This window comes from Chaetodon auriga, chromosome 5, assembly GCF_051107435.1.
Source record: "Chaetodon auriga isolate fChaAug3 chromosome 5, fChaAug3.hap1, whole genome shotgun sequence".
In the NCBI taxonomy this organism is placed as follows: domain Eukaryota; kingdom Metazoa; phylum Chordata; class Actinopteri; order Chaetodontiformes; family Chaetodontidae; genus Chaetodon; species Chaetodon auriga.
In genome coordinates this window covers 12,324,967-12,335,455 of record NC_135078.1, presented here as the reverse complement: position 1 = coordinate 12,335,455, position 10,489 = coordinate 12,324,967, and the positions used below count along the sequence as shown (strand labels likewise).

General features: G+C 42.1%; 1 protein-coding gene across 2 annotated transcripts in view; it reads right to left on the bottom strand.

The window, feature by feature from the left end:
* Positions 1 to 512: 512 nt before the first annotated feature.
* nos1 (nitric oxide synthase 1 (neuronal)) overlaps positions 513 to 10,489 on the bottom strand; it is a 35,710-nt gene continuing 25,733 nt past the window's right edge. For both annotated transcript variants that reach the window (XM_076730664.1, XM_076730665.1), the window contains 12 exons: positions 9,651 to 9,825; positions 9,139 to 9,277; positions 8,318 to 8,396; positions 7,936 to 8,129; positions 6,460 to 6,629; positions 5,050 to 5,260; positions 3,883 to 3,970; positions 3,584 to 3,705; positions 3,271 to 3,419; positions 2,606 to 2,800; positions 1,613 to 1,731; positions 513 to 675 (listed from right to left, as the gene is read on the bottom strand). In XM_076730664.1, the coding sequence (XP_076586779.1) occupies positions 660 to 675; positions 1,613 to 1,731; positions 2,606 to 2,800; positions 3,271 to 3,419; positions 3,584 to 3,705; positions 3,883 to 3,970; positions 5,050 to 5,260; positions 6,460 to 6,629; positions 7,936 to 8,129; positions 8,318 to 8,396; positions 9,139 to 9,277; positions 9,651 to 9,825 (1,657 nt within the window). In that variant the 3' untranslated portion in view covers positions 513 to 659. The remainder of the gene's footprint in view (positions 676 to 1,612; positions 1,732 to 2,605; positions 2,801 to 3,270; positions 3,420 to 3,583; positions 3,706 to 3,882; positions 3,971 to 5,049; positions 5,261 to 6,459; positions 6,630 to 7,935; positions 8,130 to 8,317; positions 8,397 to 9,138; positions 9,278 to 9,650; positions 9,826 to 10,489) is intronic.

Sequence of the window (10,489 nt, the reverse complement as noted above, 5' to 3'; positions counted from 1 at the left end):
TTTGTTGAGGCTGTGACAGAATCGCTGTTTACATAATTCAGGGCGACCTGTCAACACGCCAGCATTTTCTATCTGCATGCCTTTACAGCTTCCACTTCTCTCTCCCTTTCAAACTTTTCCTGACGCCTTTGATAAAAACAGTCCAAACAGATTCGACCAGTGCTGATTCTTTCCAAAAAAAATAATGCCGACGTCTCTCATACTTCATACCAGCGCATACTACTTTGATTTCATTCCACCCTTTGTCCCATGTAAATATAAAACCTCAATAAAAGCCTTTTAACTGTAACAATAACACAGAGAATATTATATTTCTTGAGTATATTCTTGTCTTGGTCATGCATTCACAATGAGGCAGGTCATTACACTAGGTGCACACATTATGAATCAAAATGATCAATTTATAGTTTTTGGAAGTATCATCAACAAGCAAAACAGATTCTCAGAGAACAGAACATTTCCAACTTGCTACAGACAAAGTTGCAGAGCCCAAAAGAAACATTTAAGTGGTATAAAAAAAGAAAGAAACACCCCCCCCCACACACCTTTTTTTTCTTTTTCATTTTTTTTTTTTTAATAGTACAAAAATTGGCACAGTATTCTTTAACCAGCGTTGCCATGTCCTCTGGTTGTCGTCAGAAAGCCCCCGATTCATAGACCTATGAGCAGAAAACCCTGAGAGAGACAAGACAGACAGACAGACAGACAGACAGACAGCGAGAGCAACAGACACATAGGAATAGAGATGTTACAGTCATTACTCATCCAGCGAGCAGGGGCTTTGATGGCCAAATGTGAAATTCAAGTGACAATCCACGCAGGAACCATCGTCTGTGATGCATTATGTTGGTGCTTAATGAGCCATAGTGGCTATGTAGGGCCCTTGTTTTGCTCTCATGGCAAGGGTACATGAAGTGTCTCATCTTGAATATGCACAAATAACGACAGAAACAAAAACAGAAATGGAACAGAGCCACTCGCTTTTGCTCTAATCCTGTTAGTTTAAAGGGCCGTCTCCACAGGTTCCTATGATTCCCCACTGTTTTCGTGTGAAACGAGGGGCGATGACACAACGGCGTCGCAAACCACTACAGGTTGATGATTGGAATCGGACTTCTACAAACGACTCTCGGATATAGTGCTGCTCTGGTAATCTCGCTGGGTTGGATAAATCTCAATGGGCTGTGCCAAAACGCTTTTTTTTTTAATACATAAAATATGAACTAACCAGCTGGCAAATTTGAATGGCAACAAAAGATCTCCGCCAAAAACAAGCTGAATAATTAAGACCACACAACGTGGATCGTCAGCATCCCACACAGTTCAGGGGTGCTGCAGAGAAATGATCCTGGTTTTATGTTGTGTGTCCACAATAGACGTTACTGTGCATCCTAAAATCCAGTCAGAGACAAACAAACTAACAATGAAGAAGGGAAGAAAATTATGTATGAATGGAGGAAGGAAGAAATGAATCTGAGCTAGTTTTCAGTTTCATTTGGTGAATGAGGTGCTTTATATTAATTTGTTTTTAAAAAAAAAACAGAAATATGATACATCACTCTGAGTCAGCAGCTGACAGGAAACACAGGAAATTAAAGACACAAACACTTACTCATCTGAGTCCTTTTTGCTTTCCTCAATGTAGGCAATGGACTCTGAACGCAGCCGGTTGGTGACCTCGTAGGTGCGCAGGGTGACACCAAAGATGTCCTCGTGGTAGCGGTTCTCATCCTGGATACAGTGGCATGGTGAAAGTTGAGAGAGAAGGGGGTGAAAATGTGAGATGGATATTGTTTAACAGTGAATGACAGGGCTGATTTTAAAGAAACAGGAAGAAATGAGAGAATTAATAGACAGATCTTGGAAAAAGCCAGAATGGCCTTCTGTAAGAGGTTTCAGACTACTTCTTAGCTCACAGCAGAGGTCTTACTTGACGCTATTTAGAAATGTTTGAGCTCTGCATGCAGACTATTGCCTTGTGTCGACGGTTAAACAGCAGGAGGACGGAGGGTTGAAAGCATGCAGATCTGCACATTTTTACTGTCTTTGCAGCTTTTATTTCCAGGCAAGTTCTTTTGACCAATCCAGGAATATGTGTGTTTATTATACATAATGAATGTTAAGTATGTAAAGCATACAGAGTTGCAGTAGTCTTTCTATTGGGTTTGGGTATTTTAGCTTTTCTTCATCTGCTCTTACACAATAGAATGGTGAGACTTTGCATTATGAGTCAACATTTGCAGATAGACGGAGGCACATTGACTGTGTTTGGATGCCTGCAGTCACTGAATTTTACAGATTCACTGAACAGGACTGAAAAAAAAACCTCTGCAGTCCATTTGTATTCTACACAGGTACATGTGCTAATAGTAGGCTTGCTGACATATGTCATTATTAGTCTTCAGCCTTTTTACCCCTGAGTTGTGAGGGCGTTTTTTTTTTTTTTTGTTTACTTTCAGGTAATACTGACTCAACATGCCTTCTGTTTTTCACCATACTGTAGCACTTAGTTACATACATTCATATGAAGAAACTGCCCAGTAGAACTTCGCCTGTTCACCTGCAGACTGATTGCACTGCTCAGTGGCTGTCCCCCCTCTCTTACCCGAAGCTTGCTGATGAAGAAGCCAGCATCCTCCAGGCTCATGTTGCCCTGCTGCTTGATGATTTGCTGGACAGTTTTGAGAACATCCCCGGCCATTGTGACATCCCCACACACGTAGATGTGTCCTCCCTCCTCCTTCAGGCACTGGTACACCGTCTCTGACAACTGCTCGCGCAGTGCATCCTGTACATATTTCTGACAGAGGCAGAGGAGAAATGATGAGTGTGTATGGAGACGTCAAGTGTGAAAAAAGTAGGAAAGGAAACAATGTGAAAAGAGGAGTCAGGAGACCATTGACAGATGGGAATAAAGTAAACTGAGGTGGAATTTGCACACTGCAAGATGAAAGACTGCTGGTGTGTTCAGGGACTAGCTCATGGAAAGCTGCATTCAGATTTTTTCATACACTATATTCTGTATATTTCATTCTCTTCAAACTTACTTATTGAACATCTTTGCTATAAACAAAATAAGGGTAATTTATAACAGCAAAGACAGACCTAAAGAGTACTTAAAGGATGGCAAAAAACCAGATGATAAAAATTTTACCTGAAGAACAAGAAAAAACAGAAAATTGTCAAATGGAAACGTTTCATGCCAACTGAAGCGAGTGTACCAGAGCGGTCCTTACACAGCCATTTCTGTACTCAGCTCAGCGCTTGTACCTTTGGTTTGCCGGGCTCTCTGGAATAGGCCGTGTAGAGCTCCTTGAACACTTCTTTGTTCTTGGCCTGGATGGTCTCCTCCTTGTAGATGTGGTCCACCTCAGACTGCCGACAACCAAACACCAGGATCATGGGGCACGACTCAATTCCTACAGGTGACAGGCAGAGTTTCTGTTTTTGTGTGCTAGCATTTTAACTGGAAGAATATATTCATCAACTTGTCCTGCGTATTCAAACTGAAGTTTCTGCCTGCAGCAGTGAAAATCCACTGCAAAGCCTCCCTATGAGGCGCTATTAAATACATCTCACCAACCTTTGTGTTCAAGGTCATATAGTCTCTGCTGCCAGAAGCTTCTGAATGGGGCGATACCTGTTCCTGGGCCCACCAGGATACAAGGTGCTTGGTTGTCTTTGGGAAGTTGGAATGATGGTGCACTAAAACAACGCAAACAGACAGAACAGTTTAGCGCAAAGATCAGACAATCTCTCTCTGCTTTGCTTTCCAAGAGTTACTTGAGACGCTTGAGATCACGCTCATGCCTGAGTGTAATATCTCTTCCACAATACTGAATCATCTGACATTCTACAGTACAAAAGCATTGTGATATTTACCTTCGGACAAAACACGGCACCATCTCCCCCTTCTCTATCCTGTTGAGCCATGAAGAACACACTCCATGGTGGATGGGTCCCGCTCCATCTGGAAGGGATGATTACAAGGCAAGCACTTTACCTGTTTGTCTTCCCTCCACCTCCCACTCTCTGTAAGTGCACAAACTAACAGGAAAAGAGATGCCCGTGCACATTCTCCAAGGCTAAAGCCACTCTTCTCTCTCTGTCTCTCTCTCTCTCTCTCTCTCTCTAAAGGGAAATTACAGTCATTCAACCACGACTTATACAATCATAGTATCATGTTAGCACAAGTGCACATTACACATGAGGGAAAATAGTGGTGATAGAGTGGTTGTGTTTGCTAACGACTTCACAGGCTGAGAGTATAGCTGCTAATTTCAAAGGTAGGGATATAAAAGCCTTTTGATATAGCATGCACTAAAGCTAACTCTGAAACCGAAACCTGAACAGCTAATGTATTTCATATACTCCTAGACAGAGCGGTATACCTGCAGTGTTGTCTCTCATTTGTGTTTGCATCCATATCTTTAAATAGAACCTGTTTACAGATACAGAATCTTCCTGAGGTGTCTCTAAATCTACGTTTCTTGTAATTACAGTCGTGGCCTGGCTGCCCTATAAAGCAGACTGGCTTTCCAAGATAACTTGCAATCAATTTTCTTTGAGCCATCGGAGGGTTTTCAGAGAGGCTGAGTCATTTGACTTTTCGAGTCTTTGCAGCAACCTTGAAAGAGCCACAGCACACTGCCTTTTATCCATGACATAAACTGAACTGAGGGAAAATATATATACAGGGTATGTACTCTTTTGAGCTAGAGGTTACAGCTAAACACATTTACTAGCATATATTTTACTAGAAATCCCATTTTACTAGTAGTAGAATTTACTAGAAGTTATAGGCTATAATTGACTTTATTTAGCATTTTTTACTGATATCTCAAGAAAATTGCCATATGAAATGCCAGCAAATAAAAAGATAGGAATTTCAGAAAAGCCTGATGGGAGCACTAAAGTTCATCCTTTCCAGTGAGCAGAAAACACAATAGCCTCTACAGCTACACCTACACAGCCCCGACATCCTTGGAGAAACGTTAGCTAACGCTCCCGAACTGAAAAAAGAGCCCCAAACGAGCAGGTGGCCTTTACCTCTGGCACGGTAGGAGACCACAGCGACGGTGAGGTGGATCTCTCCTGGGTGCAGGTCTGGAGACGAGCTGATAGAGTAGTAGCGAGGCTGCAGCAGGGGCAGCTGGGTGAGCAGCAGAGTGGACGGCATCTGGATGGAGGGGAACTCCTCCAGCACCTCCACCAGAGTGGGATTGTTGTACCACTTCCACTCCTCATACTCCTGCAAGCCCTAGGATGAAGATAAGGTGGGATGAAAGCACAGGTGGATGTTTATTACATTAAATTTCAGCCTTGGTAAGTTGTTGAATCGTTGCCGTTCCAATTAAAAAAAAAAACAAAATAACTGCCACAATAACAGAAAATAACAGAGGACGGTTTCCTCTTTTATATCTTTAAACATTTCTGACACGAGAGCAGGAGGCAGCCACAAGCAGAGCCATTCACCATTCACTCCCTGACTGTGTTTGTGTGTCATCACTGACATTTGGATGTGATGAATTTAGAGCACTACCACCAGGCAGAAAAACTTTGATATGTTCCCATCTTTTGCTTTGTTCTCGTGCTGCTAATGAGCGACACAGTGCCCATTAAGAAGCCCCGTGTGGTCTCCATTCTGAGCCTGAAGCACCGTTTGTACAATTAGCAAAACTTCAACAGCAAAAGCGCTTTTGGGCCTGGGTTTGTCAACCTTGACACACAGATGGGGTTGTGGGTCTTTCCAGAGACTGACATTGTCAGTGTCTTCAATATGTTATTGATAAATCTGTAAAGTCATTTCTTCTTTCAATGTAATACAAAAAATAAAGCAAACATGAGAGCTTGATGCTTGTAATGAGAGAAATGTTTGAGAAGCCCTGCTTCAGTATTGAGTTTGAGGTTAAGCACATATGGAAATAAAAATGATCTGCAGTGCTGATTCTACTGTACTGTTTCTTTTCTGAATTCAGAAGCCTTCCATCTTTTCCTCTCGCTTTGGTGACAATGATTCGATGTATGAGCATATGAGTCACTGCTTGGCCTCAGCCAGCCTTTTCCACACATTGACAAAAATGGAGAGTGAATTGTGGGAGGCACTGCAAGGGGGAATGGCTCTGGGTTAGAACGATCAACGGCTTTAATTTGGCGCCAGCTCACTCCTACTGTACATATTTCCATCGGTGCAAAGTGCATCGAATCAGCTTTCAGACACAGAAAACTCTGTCCCATATTCTGATGAACGTGTCGGTTATTGTTGTGCCTTAAACACATGGTGAGCTTTTACAGCACTCCTTCAGAAGTGCTCAAGTAGAAAGTGTCATGCATACATTTGGCTGTGATATGGAAGAAAGAGAGAGCATATTTTTGGATATAGCCTACGCACATACATCGCAAATCCCTCATGTGCCTGGTTATGAACCAAACTAAGCACTCGGTGCAGCAGTGAATTACCTTACTGAGGATCTCTAGTTTCTTTTTCTGTTTGTCATTGGTTGCCAGAGCTGCAAACTGCTGCAGCAGCACGGGACTTGGTGGGGTGGTGATGTCCAGGAAGTACTGGAAGGCCTGGACGATGGTGCAGGGAGGGATACGGGTCTCATTTGTCCAGTTACTGATTACACCTGCAGAGAAGAAGAGGAGGTGTAGATTCACATAAATAGTGGATCGAATGAGTGACATGAAAGGGGACATTTGTGGTAATAAACCCACAGATCGCCTAACTTTGCTGTTCTCCTCCGCTCTATGGAGAATTTTAGCCTCTGACTCTTTGCTTTGTTTTTTTTTTTTTCCCCAGCCTGCAAACTCTTGTCAACCCTGTTTCCAGGTGCAGTGTGAAGGCAAAGTTAGTGACACAGTGGAGCATTTACTGCTGTAAAGCCAGATATAGAGAAACAGATATCAGATGACACTAGGTATTGGACTATCATGTATCTATCTAGTTCTATTTGAAAGCAGGATTAGCAACAAGTAAAGCTTGTAGAGTCAAAGCAGAGCAGCCAGAGGACATCAGAGGCAAAACCAGAAAATATTTTCACCATAAAATATGATCCAGTCCACCGAAATTAGCATATAAAGTTATAAAGCTGTGTTTTTGTACAGCAATCCATGTGGCTCGGCCCCTTAACACACTCTGCGCCGGCGGCATCCTTCTCATCATACATCCATGAGCATCATAAAAACTCAGAAAGCGTTTAATTGGACTGAAATTAATATATGTCCCTGGGTGCAAGATGAGTCACTGACATTTTTTTAGCATTTTCCAGAAAATGACAAACTCTAAAATACCATTACTAGCTACAGAATGACTTTTTTTGCAATGGTTAGGCCAGATGCTGGCATACAGGGAGGATCGGGGAGTAACTAGTTACATGTAATGTAACTAAAAGAAATTGTAATCTGTTACAGTAACCATTTCTTTAATTAAATTACAGTTACTGATCAAAATGTGGTTGATTACAAAGGGATTACATCTGAATTAGTTAGTTGCAGTAAAAAGCTTATATGTAGAATAACTTTCATTCATCTCAAACAAGTTACCTTACTTTGTTGAGCTAATTAAAATACTTGCATTACTTATTAAAGTTTTATCAGGGTAACTAGCAATCTCTAACCCATGACATTTCAAAAGCAGCCTTCTCAGTGCTGCGTATAGGTGACGTGTAGTGGAAGACGTGATGAAAACACTTCAACACCAATTTTGATTGCATGGGAACTTTATGTCACTCAGTTTCACCACAACTGTCTGCCAACATGCAGCTTCACTGAAAGATTTGTGGGCATAGACACCTCGCTAAAGTGTGACTGAGAGGCTGTTTCTTATTCATGTTTTGATTTTGACACCCTGCCCAGATTTCCAACCGCAACCCTTCTAATTGCACGCCCACAGTATTTGTAAAGTAGCGTGACGTTGCTAATAGCATCACCCACCCAGAGCAGTGTTCCTCTCCTCCAGGAACTCCACTTTGACAATTTGATTGACAGGTGGAGCATCCTCCAGTTTATCTATGAGAGCTGTCACCAGGTCCTCGTGGTTGCCAGCGAAGATGCCCAGATGGTCTCCGGGCTGGTAGCTCAATCCGTCATGGTTGTTTGTGTGGAGCCGCACAAATATGGTGGAGCGACTGCAAAAGAGATGAGAGATTTAGAGAACAACTGTAGTTCACACACCTCAGCAAACCGAATGACGGAGTTAGAAGCAGAAGACTGCAGTATAGCAATTAGATATTATTTTACAAGTTTATCAAAACAGACAAACATGTGACTCATTTCTTTGCTGTGAAAGTGTTTTTATGTGTCAGGACAAACTCACTTGGATTCGGAAGTTTGTAAGTTTTGAGATTCCAACATCTTTGCTCCATAAACCTTCTTCTTGTGAATGTTGTACAAAGCTGTTGGCAGACAGAAACAAAACTAAATCACAGATTCCACTTTTATTTCATTTGGGGACTGCTCTAAAACAATATGCTTATATATAGACTTAATCTGTTTTAAATCAAGTTCATGCTTATTTGATTTGTTATAGGTGTTTCTATTATTTTGACCACCCATTATATAGCTGTATATCTCTGTAATATAATACAGCTCAACAGCACCAAAACCTGCAGCCTCCAAAATGATCAAGTTGAATCAACACTTCTCATAAACAGTTTCAACATTTTAACCTTCATGAAGGTCGGTGATATTACAGAACACTTGCATTAGATTGCATAGTTTAAGCTATGTGTAACTAGATTTCTTTTTAATATTTGCAGTAAATTTAATGTTACTATCACAGTAGTCATTGTTTACCAATACTACATACTGCCCGGCATCAGTGTGCAATATTAGTACAATCTTTATCTCATTTGAAGTGCGACACTGGTCTATTTCAGACCTGGTCAAATAATTTGGACACTTGAACTCAGGACCTTTAGGGTAAAAAGGTGCTAAAATACTATTGCATTATCATTTTTCATTCCACAACAGAGCCATAAATCTCAGCTGTAGGTGACATAATGGATGAGCCACTGGTCTTGGTCATTAACATCACCATCCCTCCGCAGATACATTATGGTCAGTTTGTGCTGGCCCTTTAAATATCAAGACGCCAACAACAGTTCATCAATCCCGTCCCATAGGATTGTTATTTACCTTCCGTGAGGGCCGGGGCCTCGGCTGTGTATGTCAGGCGGAACTTGCTCTTCTTCCAGCTGCGGTCGTTGCTGATCAGGGAGTCGTTGGCCTTCTCAATGTTCACATCATCGCCAACACAGAACACGTCACAGGCAGCCTTGACATGTAATGGCAGATTCACAAGAGAGAACACGGCCATTATTCAAAGCTTCCCCTCACACCTACACGGGAATAACAAAAGATTTGGAAAATGATCTCTTGCACTCTAAGTAGGACTGCCTTCAACAGCTCAAGGTTATGTGTGGCCAAACACCTTCAACATGCTGCCTTGACGGTTGTTTTAAATTAGTGAGCGGGCGTTCTAATTTTATTCATGTTGCACAGAAAACAGGGGATCATATTAGCATTAAAACCAACATGCCGATCATGGACTAAAGCCAAAAACGTCATGCAAGGTGCGCCTGTTCTAAGAACACCACACCATAACGATGGACAAAATGAACCAAAGGGTCTTCGCCCATGAAACCGACCTTAAAAACCTTCTTGGCCCAGGTTCTGAATGACTCCTCCTGGCCACACAGCTCATCTCCTTCTCCCATGCGTAGGATGCGCTCCCCCCCTAGCTCTTCAAACAGCGTGTCCACAGCGTGGGCAAAGGCGCAGAAGTGTGGGTAGGCCCTGGAGCCAAGGCCAAACACCGAGAACCTAAACAGAGACACATACACATATGAAGGAAGAGACAGAGAGGCAGGAAGTATTAAAAAAGCAAAACACAAACAACACCGAAACTTGATCTTTCTTCCCTCTCGAAAAGCACCAAAACAGCTGACGCAGCTACGAATACTTGTGTTGTCTGGTTTTGGATAAATGTAAACATGAACTAGATCACTTCTCTGAGAGTGGACAAGCCACCCCTCCGCTGTGAAGCAGTCAACCCACATCAAGGTCAAGCTTGAGCCACATTTTTTGTCTCCTCTCCTTTGACAGGTCAGCAAACTGTCCTCTGCAATAAGACTTGCCATCTCCAAAAGGTTTTACAAGCAGAGGAGTCCAGACGAAAGAGGGGACACAAATACAATTTACTACATAAAATGTAAATTGTGAAGAATCTGTAGTTAAGCTTGTGCCTTTGTGTTCATTGAAACACTGTATAAGTCTAGCAGGGAATGTTTAAGGTTCCTGTACTTTACTTGCTGTTACTTCACTTCATTATGTTCCTTTTTATCCTCATTACAAACCTGCAGATTCACTTCACTGACTTGTGTCACCCACATACAGAACTGTTGAAATATGGCTTGTTTTGTCTATAACGGTTTCCAAATTCAAGGCGAGGCTGTCGTTCTGTTTTTCAACACAACCTCATGCATAT